This window comes from Canis lupus, chromosome 7, assembly GCF_011100685.1.
Source record: "Canis lupus familiaris isolate Mischka breed German Shepherd chromosome 7, alternate assembly UU_Cfam_GSD_1.0, whole genome shotgun sequence".
In the NCBI taxonomy this organism is placed as follows: domain Eukaryota; kingdom Metazoa; phylum Chordata; class Mammalia; order Carnivora; family Canidae; genus Canis; species Canis lupus.
Window position 1 is genome coordinate 14,244,632 of NC_049228.1, and position 17,893 is coordinate 14,262,524.

Below are 17,893 nucleotides of genomic sequence, written 5' to 3' on the forward strand. Positions count from 1 at the left end.
TTTATTTCATACTTACTGATGGTTTTTACATCTATTTTCTCACTTGATATTGACACAGTCTCCATGAGGTAAGAGAACTATTATGTGAAATAGGTATTATTATTCCTGCTTTATAGAGATAAAAATTAACACTTAGAAAGGTACATCATACAAAGTCAGTGCTCAGATCCTTTTTTTTTTTTTTTTTACTCAAATATAATTAACATGCAGTGTTATATTAGTTTCAGGTGTACAGTATAATGATTCAACATTTCTATGCATTGCTCGGCATGCATCACAGTAATTGTACTCTTAAACCCTTCATTTGTTTCACCATCCTCCCACCCACAGTTCCTCTGGCAATCAGCAGTTTGTTCACCGCATATAAGTGTCTGGTTTTCTTGTTTGTCTTTTTTTCCCTTTGTTTGTTCACTTGTTTTGTTTCTTAAATTCTACACGTGAGTGAAATCATATGCTATTTGTCTTTCTCTAACTTATTTCACTTAGTATTATTATACAAAGTCCATTCTTATTGTTGCAAATGGCATTTCATTATGTTTTATGGCTGATAAAATGGAGATCTTCTTCTTCTAGATTACTTCTCCCTGTTTTACACATGCCCAGCCATTTTTCTTGTTACTGTCCTCTGGTTGCACTCTAGTTTCTTAATGTTTTTCTAGTAATCCTGGAAATTGAGTGTGAAACTCCAGAATAGTCCATCTGATGCAATATATAATAGCCTTTTACAATGTATTTTTAATGGTGGTAAGATGGGAAATGTACCTAATACCATAGACCTGTTTGTATTTTAATAATGGACTAAGTACTTTTTTTCCTCTTATTCAACTAGATCCAAGGCTCGTGACACTAAGGTATTGATAGAAGACACAGATGACGAAGCTAACACTTGAATCCTCTGAAGTCTAGATTAACATCTTTGGTTTTCCTACTCTACAATTCTTTCCTCGACCAACGCAACCTCTAGTACCTTTCCAGCCGAAAAAAGGAGAAGACACATAACACATTTTCCGAGCTCTTCCAGATCGGATCCTATGGACTCCAAACAAGCTCACTGTGTTTCTTTTCTTTTCTTCTGGTTTAATTTTCATTTTCTATTTTTAAAACAAATATTTACTTCATTTTGCCAATCAGAGGACATTTTAAGGAACAAAAACATAGTATCTTATGGATTGTTTACAATCACAAGGACACAGATACCTATCAGGATGAAGAACAGGCATTGCAAGGACCCTCTGATGGGACGGTACCGAGATACCTCGGCTTCTGCTGGGCCCGGTTTTGACTGGTTAAAACCGGACATTGATTTTTAAATTTTTTTGTCAGTTTATGTGGAGAATTTTTTCCTTTCCTTCATACCCAGCGCAAAAGCACTGGCCGCACTTGCAGGGAAAGTGCAACTTAGAGCAGTACCTTCATTCACGAAGCTACTTTTTAATTTGATGTAACTTTTCTTATTTTGGGGAGGGTTGCTGGGTGGGTGGGAAATATGATGTATTTGTTGCATATAGTTTTCTCATTATTTATGAAACTTAACCATAAAAGAATGATAGAACTCCTGTGCAATGAAGGTGGTAACAGTGAAAGAAGACAGGGGAAACTAATGTCGGACAGCATTTGAGGGTTTAGTCCACAATACCTCTTTCATGAGACAACTTGCACCAGTTTGACTTTTTCTTTTCTTTCTTTCTTTTTTTTAATTTTAAGCCAAAGTTTTATTGCTGATTTTTTTTTTAAGTTGCTGCTGCTTTAGAATCCTGAGCATCTCTCATAACAAAGCATCTGTATACTTCCACACAACCGGTTAAAATTTTTTCAGAGGTCTGATACTTTTTTTTTTTTAAGGAACAGATGTGGAATACATTTGCCCATACTCCAACCATAACAACTGAAGTTATGCCTTATTAAGCTTTAGCATTTAGGGTAATTGAAGTATATAGCCTTTACTGACTCTGAATGAGAAGATGAAACTATTTCAGAGTCCCTACACCCTTACTGGGTAATTTTTGTTTTGGATTCACTTGCTTTAGCCAGAATTTGATCAAATTAAAAGTTTGTCTTGGGGAAACCATATTTTTGAGAGCAAAGAACAAATTATCCTTCCTCTTTCACATTTTATGAATGAAACAGACCTTGGTAGCCATTTCTCCCAGCAGTTTTAAAGGATGAACATTGGATTTCATGCCCTCCTATGAGAGAAAACCTGCTTTTAAGATTTTTTTGGGTCTAAACTTGGTCGTAAACAAAAGGTGTATTTCTTAGACATTTCAGACTCTTGTGGTCTGTGCACAATGCCCATTTTAAATTCTTTGTCTAATTTCTTTCCTGTGTTCCTAAGTCATCCAAAAAGCCCTAAAACCTTAAAGGATTTTACTTTCCTTGAATGTGCTTGGCATTATATTGAGCATTTCATTATCTAACAAAATTAATGTGTTTTAATGAAGTGTGTTTTAATCCTCCCAACCCCCCAGATCCAAATGAGGATTCTAGCATCAACATCAGTGTATTCATGAAAGTAAATTACTTCTGTCATTTTCAGCTTAATCTTAGATAAAGAGACAAATGAGTGGAAGGGCAGTATTATCACGTACTTAGTCTTAAAAATAGGTAGTTACTGACCGTTAATATTCCCCTTTTGTCAGCCACTCTACTGCCATGTATTGCTAGTCTTTACTCATACCTGTCATGGTTCCAGTAGATTAAAGTTACTGTTACTACCAAAATTCTACTAATTAACTGACAAATAGTTCATTTTTAAAGGAGTTTATTCCATTTTTATTCTGACAAGCTTCGAAAATTTTTTCTCTTTCCAAATTGAGATTTTTTTTTTTCCTAAAAAATCTACAAACTTTTGGCTTTTATCGTTTTTTTATGTTTTGCCAAGCATGTTCCTTGGCCCAAAAACTGAGGAAGAAAAGTTTAATTACTCTTTTTTAGTTTAAATAAGTTAAATCATTTATAATAATCAGTGGTAACAATTTAGTGACCCTTAATAGATTAAAGGTTGCATTATTTATACTTGGGGGTTTTTTTCTAACTATTTTGTTTTTGTACTTTTAAACCATGGGGGAAGTATCACTGGTCTGTCAAGAAATAGCAGTAATTATTACTGAGTTAGAGAAGTCCAGTGGACCAGTCATTTCTTGTACAAATAAAACTGGTGGTACTAATATGTATCCAGAGCAATTTGAATTGTCATCTTCATTTTCTATTAATAGCACTATATAATGACACACATAAAATCATATAGTTGACTTCTGGTATTTGAACTCCCTGGTGTTTTTATTTCAGTGTATCCTACGGCCAATTTGGTCTTTTTTCAACTATTATGATTCTAGGCCCTAATCAGTATTATTTTTGCATAGATAATACAATGTTAGAATTTGTTCCTTTTCTGATGTGTTTGTCCTGTTAGCATAGTCTATTCAAGAATAAGGCTTATGTAACTTTCATCTTATGATGACAGATGCTCAAATAAGTATTTAAACACACAGCTCTATGTGCCTCCTAAAGTTAGAAAAGAGGATTTTCCTCATCAAGAGGAAACAGTTTGGGAGACAGAGTATACATTTAAATTTTCTTCCTCGAAAAAAAAGGCAATGTGCATTTTTCTCTTCTAAGTTTTAAATGCCCTAGCAGGTGCCAATGCTATGTCCTACCTAATATTTTATTGGAGATATCTGTACACCAAAACTTGCAGAACTTTTAGGAAATTAATAGCACAGAGTCATTTTAAAGGAGAGCAATCTAACCAAAAGTAAAACTTTATCTAATTTTAGGTTTAGAAATTCTAGTTTTATTTTATTTGAGAATCAGTTAATATCATCAGCTTAAATATTCCCCAAATGAATGAAGAGAAAATACTAATAAAGTTTATTGATGTGTGTAAAGAAATCAGAAGACAAAGAAAAATGGTTTATTTTCTACTCACAAATATGCACCTATACTTAAGACTATGTATACCATTAAAATGGAATCATTGATGATGTCTTACCATTCAGAGAGACAATAAAATGATCAAATTTAAGTCATCATTAATTAGGTTATAATGGTAATTTTTAAGATTAGAAACCCATATGCAACTTTCTTTTCCAGCATCTCTCATTTTTCCCCTGAAGAAAGCTGCTTCACTTTAGAGTCAGAAGCAATGATGTGAGAGAATGCTAGTCAACTCATCAGTAACCTATATGTACCCTTAAAGAAGGAAAATGGGGCCCTAGCCTCCAGGATCCGCAACTCCCCAAACTTACAACATGAGAGTTTTAAGCTTTTAACAGATTTTACTAGAATTAAATTGTTGATGTATGGTATTCTTCCACCATGGTTTGACCAAGTACATTTATAATAACTAAAGAAAGCAGTTCACCCTTTCTTAAGAAGTGAACTAAGCCAAGTTAAGGGGGGGGGGGGGCGGGGGAGTAACCTTTTACAGAGTTGTATGGACGTTAGATTAACAAATATTTAGCTGAAGAAAAATAAAGTGATTGTGGAGCTAGCAGAGAAGAGTGGGAAGGTATTGGATTTTGGCACCAAGAAGCTGGGCAGTTAAAAATTGTGTGAACTCAGTGACATTGGTCATGCCTCACTGTCTCTCCTTCCAGTGGTTAGTTGTTGGTAGAGACCTGCCTTTATTTTCCCTTTTTATTTTTCATTACTTTGCATTATTCAGAAAATAATACCCAAATGCAGTTTGCTAAGTGATGACCAGGAAAACTTAATCTAAGGAAACTAATTTAGAAAATAACCCTATCCATGGCATTACTTTATTCAAAAACTTAAAATTCTCTGAAGTGTTTGCACTGTGTTTGATAAACAATTTCAGAATATAATTCTCCTTAATTTGCATGAAATTTGCCTGACTCCGAAAATAAGGACTTCTTGCTATATATTTAAATTTTTAAAATTAAGATTGCTTTTCAGATTAAAAAAAAAAATCATGTTGAATCTATGGCTTTTTCAACTACAAAATCACAGTTTTTTCAAACCTAATAAAAGAGCCAGCATCATTACATACAAGATCTATAGTCACTAGGTTAGGACAATAAAAGTTGTGGTAGAATTTCAGAAAGAGGTGAAGAAGGATAAATTTATCAGCTTAGTTCATTTTATGATGCATCTAAATTTTATTTCTTAATGATTAGGAGAGTTAAAATGAGATTTTAAATACTTAAATATATTTCTATGTTCAAGTATCAATCTTGATAGTAAATCTTAAAAGCTAACTTTCTGCATATTTTCAATGTATTTATGTCAGAGCACCGAAGTAATGTATAGAATTGATTATATTAGAGCATAAGAAATTTGTAATGGTCAGTGCTACAGACCAGTAATTTAGCTGGCATTAAACTACACTCTACCACACATGAAAATGTAAAATCATCTCATTTGATTGTAAAGAGTTTAATTTAAGCAATATGAGAAGTTTGCCTGGAAATGGAGATGAGCCTGCTGATTGGTATAGTTCATAATGGCCTTGTATGAATGGGCAAAACTCTGATACGGAGTTGCTCCTTAAAAATAACCTTCCAGAATGTATTTGCTTACGTAAGGTGGAAGAGGAAGTGAGAGGGACAAGATGAGAGTTTCCCCTGAAGTGAAAAGAAGCATTATACTAATTTTCATCTAAAGTGTGTTTCCTTGTAGCAGACCTTTGGTTTGTTTTATTAGTATTTCAAAGCCACCTTTGGTTTTTTTATGGTGCCATCAACCTAAGGAGGACAATCAAATAACCAATTGTTTGCCTTGGATTCAGTGTGTCTGCTAATTACAGTCTCATCTTGTAAACCTTCAAACCAGTTACTTGACTAAACTCCCACCATATTACCTTAGTTCTTCCTATGCCCTTTCCTCTGTACCACCACAAATCAGAGGGAAGACTTACTACCAGAAAGGTGTGGACTTCTAAGAAAAGAGCAAGAATTCCATCTTACTACCCAAACTTCCTGAAGTTCCTACCCAGACTTCCCTGATTGTCCTGTAACAACACCAGCATGGTGGGAATAGGAAGAAAGATTGTCGGGGAATCCTGAAAGAAACCTGTAATTGGTCATTGATATTGTTATTCTTTTTAACTGTAAAGTAAAACTTGAGCCACTCACATTTGCAAAAAGAGAAGAATTCAAGCTTTATCACATTGTTAAGATTTAATTTCTTGCTATATTCTGGATTAGCACAGAAGCTTGTATCAGTGAAGACTAGGAGGGAAATAGGGTGTAAAACGTATCTGTCTTTTCAAACCTTCTCCCTCTACTCATGTTTCCTTCACCCTCTACCACATTGTGTTGGTCAAATGATACTACTCTATGAAACCCTGAGCTATAGTTGTCAAAAGTAACTATGGAATGTGATTAGTCCTCTGTGGGTGCTTCTTTCCCTCTTTTTTCTCCCTTGCTTTCTTTCTTACTCTCTCCACTCTGGTATATGGAAAAGGTGACGTCAAAGAATTGATGCTTGCTTGGACTCATGTTGTATCTGTGACTATGCTATTAGCTGTCTCCTTTTTCCTTCTTATATGGGTAGAATTCTTACAATGTGTGGAGTTCCCTTCTTGATAAGTAGGTTAAATGCACAATGTGGTACTGTTTTATAGTTTCTAGATGGTTGTATAAAGCAAAAAGTTAATGTGGTTATGTGTTTTTAAGAAAATAAGTGATTGGTTACAAACTCTGTCCTTTTTTCATTATTACAAGCTCTGTTTTACAACAGTTTGCTGACTCCTTTGTCATTGGCAAATGGTTTGTGTGGTTGAGCGTTTTTCTCTTTGGGTTTCTTGGTTTCCCGGACATGATTCTTCTTAGGACTAACTTGTATGAGTTTAGGGCAAATATACTTCAAGGGTGGAAAATTCGTTAGCTTTTCACTAAATTAAAAAATAATCTTAAATGGCCTTTTGTTTTTAGGTAGTATTAGGCATCTAATGGATTGATGCAACAGCTCATTTTTTTCCACTCACACAGAATCTCAAGTATTAGGTGAAATGATATGTTTAGTTGTATTTTGAAGAGCTGGACTCCTGTTATCACTGCATATCCATGTAGAGAGGAAACAGTAGCTATAGAGCAATGAGATTGGATGGCTTTTCTAAGTGTCACTGATGCCTACAGAAGGATAATGAACAGCTGAGGGCAAGTACCAAGCAATTAATTGGCAGCCAGATGTGGAAACAGCCTCTCTGGTTGCATACAGCATTCTCATTTCCTACAGTGGGAGACAAAGGGAAAGAAGAGAAAGTGAAGGCCAAGCCAGGACTTAATAGCGTAGCTGAATTTCAAATATGGTTAAACAACAAAGGCATGTCTGTTATGCAACGTCAGGATCCTCATTGGGAAAATCAGACACATCAGATGTAACATCTAGTTGGACTCCCCAGCCCCCAAAAAAGATTTTGACTCCATAAGCCCCTGGGAAAAAAATTGAGTCTATGGACCTATTTCCCCATAATCCTCACTAGCACTTCTCACCCCTACTCCATGATGGGAGGCATTAAAGACCCTTGTGCAAGATAACATATGCATCACTCAGGATTCTCATAACTCAGCTGGGGACATACTGAGCCAGCTAAGGGAAGATAAGGACTCTACACTAAAAGAGCCATAAGACAGTATACAGATACTGATAGGAGTTGGAGATCCTGAGGGTGAATAGAGAAGAATGTTTGACTTGGAAATGCTCCCGAAGTTGCAGAATTTAACTCCCTAGCAAAGATACCAGGAGTTGGTATAAACTTGCTACTAGCCCAGTTCCTAGAAACATGGGAAGAGTGATGGCCCATGCAAAGCAGTTAAATTTCCAGAATTGCTTTTGCAGACAGTGAAGGATGGAGCTAAAATTCCCAGGGGGAACAGGCATGCAGGATATACTTAGGGCTGGAAGGTCAAGAGAACACACTATGGACAAAGGTCCTGAGGAATACACTAGCATCACTAAAAACTCAGAGGTGACTCTTCTGTAAAGACACCACCACAGAACAATGTTGACTGATAACAATGGGGATGATAGGACTCTGAAACAACAGAGCCAGGTAGCAGCACAAAACCATCCAAAGCCAGGAAGTCACAATTAACTGTCATGACTGCAAGGTCAGAATTACAAGAATAATTCCTAGAACAGTGTCCCTAGAGACAAAGTAGATGGGCAGTCACCCAACTTGTACTACTGAGCCTGTAACACTAGTAGAAGTCAACGATGGACAACTTCAAAGCTGAGGGCAGTTGCCCCCAATAAAGTCACAATCCCTTGGCCAATTTCTGAACCTGCACCAGTTTTCAGTACTAGAGCTGCTAACAGAAGAGATGGCTGGGTCCATAGGAGGAAAAACACTGCAATATCATGGCAAGTATACACAATAATGATTAGGAAACTATGCATTAGGGGAAAGGGAATACCCAGATATTTTAAGGATGGTTGGACATAGGGCATGAGTTGTCAGTGATGGCCCAAGACCTGAATCATCATGGCCCCCTTGTTAGAGTGGATCCTATGGGGGCCAGATAATAAGTGTAGTCCTGACTAATGTCCAGTTTACAGAGATCCTCAGCATCCATGGACCTACTCAGTGGCCAGTTACTCAGTCTGCCAATATATAACTGGAATGACCTATTTGGCAGTTGGCCCAAGCCCCACTCCTGCATCCTTGGTCTGCAAAATAAGAGCTATCATATTGGGAAAGGCCAAGTGGAAGTCTCAACACCACCACCACCACCCCCAGATATAAATAAATGTAAAGTCATATTGTGGAGAGAAGAGAATAGAGATTTATTGTCACATTCTATTCATCTCCTCCTCTCAATCCTTAATTTGACCAGTCTGGTCCCTGAAGAAACCAGATGGAATAGGAAGGGACACCAAATCACAATCTCAACATAATAACCCTAGTTGCAGGCAGAGTGCCAGATGTGGTATCTTCATTAAACCAAATCAATACCACCTCAAGCATATAGTATGCAGCCATCGACTGGGAGAAGGCATTCTTTCAGTCAAAACAAAAGATGAACAATTCATATTTCCATGGAAATAATATACATTAACAGTTTAGCTCCAAGGTCATACTAAGTTCAAACGTATTTGTACCAGCTGGACATCCATAGAACATCACATGTATCTATTACATCAGTGATATTATATTGATTGGTTCATATGAGCAAAAGGTGGCTAGCTTGCTAGAGACCTTCATAAGACATGTGTCCCAGAGGGTTGGAGCTAAACCCTGCAATAATTCCAGATCCTGCCACAACTGTAACATTTTCAGGAGGCTACAAATCAGGTCCAGTAACCAGGACATCTGCAAAACAAAAGACAAATTATTACACCTTGTACCTCACTATGAAGAAGGAAACAGGCCTGGTAATCCTCTTCAAGTTCTCAAGTCAGCATATTCAATACCTAGAGATATTGTTCTGGCTCATGCACCTTGTAACATGGAAGACAGCCAACTTTAAGTGAGTCCCGGAGCAGAAAAGGCCTCTGCAGCCAGCCCAGGCTACCATGCAGGCAATCCAGATCCATATGGTCTGACCAACCTCATGGGATTAGAGCTATCAGTGGTGAGGAAAGACACCAGGTGAGGCTTGTGACCAGCTCCAGTTAGAGAAGCACAGGCAAGCCCCCAGGGCTCTGCAGCAAGGCCAGGCCATCTGCAGTGAAGAATCGTATGCCTTTGGAAAACAACTCCTAACCCATTAGTAAGCCCTAGTAGAGAGAATCACCAACTAACTTTGGGGCTAAAACTGCCCCTTCAATGCAGGGTCCTATAAGACCCAATGAGACTAACCCAGCAACCATCCATCATACAGCGGAAGCAGTACCTCCGGGATTGAGCACCAACAGGATGAGAGTCCAAGCAGGCCCCATGAGCAGGTAATCTAGATCCCCTCTCATCTACCACAATTGTGTAGGAGTTCTCTTCCTGGGCACATCTAGGGTGGTGTGAGGGACCCTGTAAGACCAACTGAAAGAGGAGGGAAAACCTGAGTGGTTTCATGGATGGGTTATCTCTATTTGTGAGTGCAAGCTGAAATTGTTAGCTATACTACAGCCTCACACAGGGGGAGCCTTAAAAGACAGTAATAAACCCTCCCAATGGTCAGAGCTTTGAGTAGTGCACTTGGTCATCCACTCAGTGTACAAAAAAGCAGTATCCCAAGGATAGAATATAGAGTGGCAAATGACCTGGCTAGCTGATGAGGAAAAATTGGAAAATTAAGGGGCCTGGGATGGAAGTATGTGGATGGACTTCTAGAAGCAGGCTTGAAGGAGGAAAATCTTTGTATCACATGTTTACATCCTCAGAGAACATCCACCATTGATGAAGAACTAAACCAAGTAGACAGATGACTCAGCCCGCTGACCTCAGCCAGCTTCTATCACCAGCCACTCTGGTGTTAGCACAGTAGAAACATGAACGAAGTGTGAGAGCAGAGACGAAGGCTATTCATGGACTAACAGCACAGATTCTCACTTACCAAAGATAATTTGGCTACTGCTGCTACTAAAGTTATCCTGTCTACAGCAGCGACCAACACTGAATCCCCAGCAGGGCACTATATTGGTTGGTCTTCCTCAAGAGACAAACCAGCCACTGGGTGGCAAGTTGACTACGTTGCTTTCCATCCTGGAAAATTCAGAAGTCTGTTCTCTGTTCTTAGAAAAAGAGATACATATTCAGGTCATGAATATGTATTGGGGTTGAATATGTCAGGGTTGGCCTGGCCTTTCCTGACCACAGAGTCTCAACCAGCACCACCATATGAAGGCTTATAGAGTGTTGGATCCCCTGGCATGGGATTCCATGGGATACCACCTCAGACCAGAGGACCAACTTTACAGCATAGAAGTTATGGGAGAGCGCTCATGACCATGGGATTTACTTTGTTGTAGCATATAATTCATCACCTAGAAGCTGCCAGTCCAAAAGAGCACTGAAATGGCTGAAGACATAAAGCACCACATCAGAGGCAACAGTCTGTATGGGTGTCATCCTCCAAGATTCAGCACATGCAGTGAATCAAAAAGCTATATATGGTACTGTGCCCTCAAAAAAGACACAAGGGCCTGAGTACAGAGGAGAAGCAGGAGTGGTCCCACTAACCATTATATTTATTCATCCACTTTCTGCTTTCTGTCCCATCTCTAGGGACCCTGAGCCCCTTTTGTAAGCTGAGGTTTCTATAGCTCTCCAACTACAGTCACTATTGGGCAAGGGAGCACCAAAGGTGCCCAGGTCACCTGAGTTAAAAGAATTTTCTTTTCAGAAAAAAAAAAAAAAAATCAGGACTCTCAGACAAAGTCCTGAGATGGGTATGTGTATATAAACGAAATTCAAGAAAATCTTTTTTTTTTTTTTTACAAATCTTTTTTCTATAGTGGGAAAGAAGTCAATTAGAATCACTACCAAAAAAAAAAAAAAAAGAATCACTACCAGACAGACAGAAATTACATATAATTACCTAAAATTTACAAAAAGGCAAAAAATAACTTGAAGACAAGGAACATGGCCAGAATCTGATAATCTGGAAAGGTGTGCTGGTTTTTTTTAAATTTTTTACTTATTTATTTATTCATAGAGACACACAGAGAGAGAAGAGGCAGAGACACAGGCAGAGGGAGAAGCAGGCTCCATGCAGGGAGCCCAACGGGACTCAATCCCAGGTCTCTAGGATCACACCCCGGGCTGCAGGGGGCGCTAGACAGGTTATTTGTTCCCCTAGGTATGTCAGGAGATATGAAAAGTCAAAAATTCTATTCTCTTCTGTAATTTTAAACACTACCTACAATCAGTTCTATGCAATTGTAGGACACGAAGCCTTTTGGAATCTGACCTGCTAGTAGTCCTCCCCTATCTCTATCTGTCCTCAAAATGGAACATGTTTCTCTGCCTCTGTGCAGAGGCTGATTCTCCAGAGAATTCTCCCCTCCTGATCTTCCCCTGCTCAGGCAGTGCCAGGGAGCACTACCTCACTCCTTCAAGGAGACTAGCAGGCCCCTATATTTATTCCACCTGTACCCCTCTCCATTAGAGGGCTCCTTATCTTTTTTTGCCCTTTTTTAAAATTGAAGTATAGTCAACACACCATGTTACATTAGTTACAAATGTATAACATAGTGACCCAACAACTCCATACATCATGCTGGGCTCACCACCAGGGTAGCACCATCTGTCACCATATACACAGCTATTGCATTATCATTGACTGCATTCCTCATGCTGTGCCTTCATCCCTACGATTTCTTTATGCCATAACTGGAAGACGATACCTCTCAGTCCCCCTCACCCATTTTGCCCATCTTCCCACCTCCTCTTCTCTGGCAACCATCAGTGTAATGTGTTCTCTGTACTTATGGGTCTGTTTCTGCTTTTCCTATTTGTTCATTTCTTTTGTTTCTTAGATTTCACAACAGAAGTAAAATCATACAGTATTTTTCTTTCTCTGGTTTGTTGTACTTAGTATAATACCTCCTAGGTGCATACTGTGTTGTTGTAAATGGCAAGATCTCATCCTTTATTAAATTGCTGAGTAATAGAGCACTCCTTATCTTTACCAAATCTGGTCACTGGTCAATCTACCCACCACTTCAAATTCCCCATACTAGACTGTTCTCAAGGGCTAGAATGCTATCTATTGTTCTATCTTTGGTGTCCAACCATAGTGCCTAGTTTACATTAGGAAATATTAGTTGAATAAATAAGTTGAATAAATCCATCAAAAGATAATTTTTGTGTTAATAGCAGCTTTATTCATAACTGCCCAAAACTGAAAAGATGAAAATATCCATCAATAAGTATATGGATAAACAACTTGGGTATATAGTCTTAGTGTGGTAAGGCTACCATAACAAAATATTACATACTGTGTAGCTTAAACCACAGAAATTTATTTTGTGTTGTTCTGGAGGCTGGAAGTCCAAGATCAAGCTGTCAGCAGATTTGGTTACTCCGGAGGCCTCTCTCCTTGGCTTGCGGGTGACTAGCTTCTCACTGTGTCCTCAAATGGCCCTTCCTCTGTGAATGTGTCAAAAGATAATTTCTTAAAAAGCGTAATCGTGCCTCTCATATAGCTATAAAATGAACACATGTCAGAGATTTTATTTCAGTCATTAATTAAGGAGAGAACAAGTAAAATGTTACAACCCGTTCAAAAAGAATCCAAAACGCAAATATATATAGACATCTGGAATGCTGAGAAAAATTTACAAATAAATGCAGAATCAGCAATATTTTGCTGGTCAGTATTCATAAGGGGCTAAGTTCCACTAAATGTAACTGGTATTTCTATGAACAAAAGTCTTTTGCATTACTATGCATTTTTCTACAACTTACAGAATTATAAAATAGCTCAGGTAATCTGGAAGGATGCAGCAGACAGTACAGTCAATAATCTTTTTAGTCCATGTCAATGTCTTTCATATTTTACCCTATAGTTAACCTCATCGCTAACTCCTCCACCCCAGATTATGCATTTATTTATTTGACATAATTTTTTAAAAACCACACAACAAAGTGCTTTGTTCTCAAATACCCTAGAGAAAAACCCTTTTCAGCTTTATCCAGTTAGCTAAAGCCACCAGCCTGGTTCAGATCCTGGCGCAGATGGAATCCCCCTCCGGTGTCCTCTTGTTCCCTCTAATTTTTCACAGACAGGGCCCAGTTCTTAGCAAGAGATATATTATTGATGATATCAATATTATTAAGGGGAAGATATTTTTGTTTTAGGTGCTCTGAAGAATTAAAAAAAGCTAACTACCTTTTTGGTGATGTGTAGGAATCTACCAACCATGATTTTCACCACTGCTTTGGAGAGACCGCTCATGGGCTGGGCTGCCAGGGCTGGTACCCAAATGGAGTTGGATGTTGGAAGAGAAATGCTGGGGGAAGGGGCTCCAGGGGGAGAAAGGAGAACAGGAATCTAGTGAGGTGATCTGAGTGGACAGAATCTTAGAGGGAAAAGTAAACAGCCAGGAACCATACAGACTGGCCTCTCTAAATGTGTATGAAGAGGTGACCCAGGGCTCAAGGGGGCAGGACTCTGCACATATAAAATCAGAACTTTCAAGTGCTTGAAAACCCGCAGACATTGGAACTGCCAGAAGGCCTTCTGAGAAGCGGCCTTGAATCCACTTTGTCCTGCTCCCTGAGCCCACTGGAATCGGCTGTGCTCCCCTCAGCTTAGTAAAGGTGGTGCTCCCCACCTGTCTCAGCCGCTGAGACCCTTTCCCAATATGCTCTGAAAAGACTACCAGGTCACAGCCACTTTACACCTGCAACGCACGCTCCCGCGCACAACTCCGGATCCCCCCTTCCCAGGAACTCCTCGGGGACACCCTAACCTCCCTCTGCCTCCCATCCATCCATCTGCTCTCTACCTTGGCATTTTTAAACTGTTTTTGGGCCCAACCGCTTGAGTCAGGAGCTCTTTACCAGCTGATCTTTGTATTACTTTCACAGACACTAAGTTTGTAAAAAAAAAACAAAAACAAAAATTGTCTTAACAAACCAACCATATCTATTGCATAATAATCCTTGTCCCCATGACAACCAGTACTGCCATACTGAGTTGATACAATACCAGTCAAAAGCAAAGACACTTCTCATGGTAAATGTATAATTTTCGTTAGACTTCTTTAAATATTGGAAATAGCTTATGCTTTTCTTGCCATTGGGTGTCTGGGGACCCCAGGTGGGGAACTTGTGAGGGTTAATGTTTAGTGGGTGTCAATCAAGCCTCCTCAGTTCTCCCTTTTCACAGATGGGCACACTGAGGCTGTTAGTTTTAAAGTGAATTGACTTAAAACAACAAAGGATCAGAGTACAAACTGAGTTGTTTTTTTTTTTTTTAAGTCTCCCCTTTTTGGTCTCTAACTCACAGCACTAGGCTTTCTTAAAAAATAAAATAGAGCCGGGAGGGGCTGCCACTTGCCCCCAAAGGAGGCTTTTCTACTTGCAGTGTGGACCTTTCTGTGGGATCTTAGAATTTGCTGCACAGCTGCTAAGTGCTCCTCCCCCTGGGGTGGGGAGGCCTAGCCTATCTGGGCAAGAAGAAACCTGAGAGGTCGTCTGGGCAGGTTGTCCCCAGTGGGTGTCCTAGGATGTTGATTGCTGTTTTGAAGGGAAATGGCTTCTATGGTGGATTACTTTTGGGAAAATGTTAAACAAAGGTAAACTGGTTTCCTTTCATTTTGTTTTGTTTTCACTGGGGACTTCCCAGAGCCTTTGAAATGCCTTTGGGCCCAATGGCCTGCCAGGAGTATGAGATAGCATACATTATCACCCTGACTTAGGGGAACGAATTCTCTTTTTCATAGAAGACCTATTAATACCTCACGGAACCCTGGGGTTCTGAGGAACAGTAGTTTGGGACCCGGGTGTCCAGTCCACCCTTTCTAGATGAGGAGAGTGACCTCCACAGAGTGACCAATGCTTGGCCCCAACAGTAGATGTGGCTTAGCCAGAGCTGACTCCAGGCTGCTAGAGACTAATCCTTGACATCTCTAATTTGGGTCTTTCCTTCCATATCCCACCCACCATGCACCTTAATTTAACCCTGGAAAAACTTAGCAGGGGACCACAGACATGGAGGGAATTCTGCTCAGAGGGGCTCTGCTTCTGAGGTTCATTTGTGTCCTCAGCAAAATCTCCCAGGCTGGTGGGGGCGGGAGGGAATCGGGAGGCAGGGACCCCACAGGACCACAGGACGAGGAACTGCACACAGACTGGGGGCTCGACAGGCTTCAGAGAATCCTAGATCTAAGGCACCCTCCACACAGGAAGAGCCAGCTCCCCTGTGCCCTGTAGACTGGCCTCCTCTGGTGTTGCCCCTACAAGCCCACATCTTGTGGCCTGGGCCAGAGAGATCCCGGCCAGAGACCCCTGGTGTCTCCAGGGGAAATGTCTTCAGGAGGGAGAGAGGGCCCACTGCTCCTCAGAGCCAGAAGCGAGGGCTTGGCAGGGCTCCAGGCCCCATATCCTTGCTCGCCTGGGGCAGCCCACCATCTTTCCCCTCTGCCCAAAACAGCTTCTGAGGTTCTGGGGAGCCCCAATCCCACCCAACACTGAGCCACTCTGCGTGGTCCCAGTAGACCTCCACTGGCAAAGCCAGCTATTCCCCCTCCCTGCCCGCCCCTGAGAGCGTATGAGGGGCACAGCTGTCCTCGTGCCCTGGGCCACCGCCCCCAACTCAGGCCTTGTTTCCCTTTGAGCACTGGGGGTGGCTCTGACTTGAGAGGGAAGCATTCTTGGGGGGCACCTCTCTGACTACAGCGATCTGCTGGGGCCATGTGTGGGGCTCTCCCTGAAAGGCAGACGCAGCCGGATGGGTGTGTTCCAAGCCTGGAGTGGACCTGGGGACCTGGGGACTGGGTCGCTCATCCGCCTTGTTCACTGTGGGCAAATTCAGGCCCACACATAATTTCCATTGGACTTCTTTAAATATGGTCTTGGCATCTTCCGCTGCAAAATCTGACTTGGGAGGGTTGTTGGAAGGTAACCTGCTACTCACTGGCATTTACCTTCCACAAGAGGAGCACAGGGGCGGATGGCAGTGGGTGTGCGAGGGGCGATGTGGGGAGGGGTGCCCACAATCCAGGACCCCAGTGCACCAGCCCTGTGTGAAAACCTCCTTAGAGAGTCTCTTCAACAAGCAAATGCATTTCCACCATCCTCTCACTTGATCCAGCTTATTCCCAGACCTTAGCCTAACCCTCGACCACATTAGTCCCTAGACAACCTGTGACGTCTTGGGACCACCACTTGCCAGGTGGGGACCTTGGGCAAAATAGTCTCTTTGAGCCTTGGTTTACTCATCTATAAAACGGGAATGATAATATCCATTCCTAGAGTTGCCTTGTGAATTAGACTAAGTGACAAATGCAAAGTGGGCTGATTCCAACGCTCTGGCCTTCACCTCTGCTTAGAGCTTACGGGCTCATGCAAGTGACAAAGAAATAAACCCACCCAAAAGGCACTGCAGTGAGTGGTGTTCGGACACAGGGAAGGGTATTTTACTCTGGCTGGGGGTTGCTCCTGAGGACTCCCCCAGGTGAAGGAGAGACCTTCCAGGTGAGAAAGGAAGGATCCTGCAGGTGGGGAGTACACGGACGTGTCGTTCATGGAGCGTGAACTCCAGGGCGATGTGGATGGAGTGTGGGGTACATACAGGATGTGGGACGATAGGAGACGAAGTTGGAGGAGGTGAGTGGAGGAGCTTTCAGTGCCGTGAGTCAGCTGTGAACCGCCTGGTCACGAGGACTGTGGTCACAGGTCTGAGAAAGATCACCAGGTGGCTGTACGGAGATGACCGTACGGAGATGGGCTTGGGGCAGGGCAGCCAGGTAGGAGGCAGGTTCTCCTGCTTTCGGTTCTGTGATGGAGATCCCGGTGCTCCAGACTGGAACAGAGGCAGGGAGACCGAGACAGGGCACCTCCAGGCGAGGGAAGCATTGTTGTCTTGGAAGGTGAGGGAGAGGAAACTTCTCAAATTGCTGGCTTGGGTGATTGATGAGGCTGCTCTCTGGGAGAAGATTTCAGAGAAAGGGAAGATGAACCGTTCAGATCCTCGCATGTCAAGTGTAAATGTATCTGAATAGGTGGGAGTGTCCTCCACCCAGTTATGCAGCATGAAGTCGGAACTTTATAAATACCTGTCGGGGACCAGCATAGAGGGGCCTGCCCCGCAGAAAGGGCACCCCATGAGGGTGCAGAGGGGGGCTCTTCAGCACGCGGACGTGGACGGCTTCGTGTCTTGGACTCAGATGATGTCCCTCTGGAAGCCTGCACAATGTAAGAGTGGGGAGAAAGAGCTCCAGGCGACAGACCAGGGGCAGGCAGCAGGGTCGAAAAATGAGCAATTAGAAATGAGCGAGGAGAACCAGGAAAGAGGGAACCAGGAAAGACAGATCCAAGAGG

The 17,893-nt window shown here is 41.4% G+C and overlaps 1 protein-coding gene and 1 long non-coding RNA gene across 2 annotated transcripts in view; one reads left to right on the forward strand and one right to left on the reverse strand.

Moving 5' to 3' along the window:
• The window catches only part of XPR1 (xenotropic and polytropic retrovirus receptor 1), a 213,827-nt gene extending 210,648 nt beyond the window's left edge, over positions 1-3,179 (forward strand). The window contains 1 exon segment of the mRNA NM_001197160.1: positions 830-3,179. Within this exon segment, the coding sequence (NP_001184089.1) occupies positions 830-890 (61 nt within the window). The 3' untranslated portion in view covers positions 891-3,179.
• A 3,872-nt stretch (positions 3,180-7,051) lies between these two features.
• Positions 7,052-14,482, reverse strand: LOC102154021. The gene is made up of 4 exons (XR_005361973.1): positions 14,356-14,482; positions 13,737-13,870; positions 12,844-12,994; positions 7,052-7,194 (listed from the first exon to the last, which is right to left on the reverse strand). It is a non-coding gene; the product is annotated as an uncharacterized LOC102154021 (long non-coding RNA).
• Between the last annotated feature and the right edge of the window lie 3,411 nt (positions 14,483-17,893).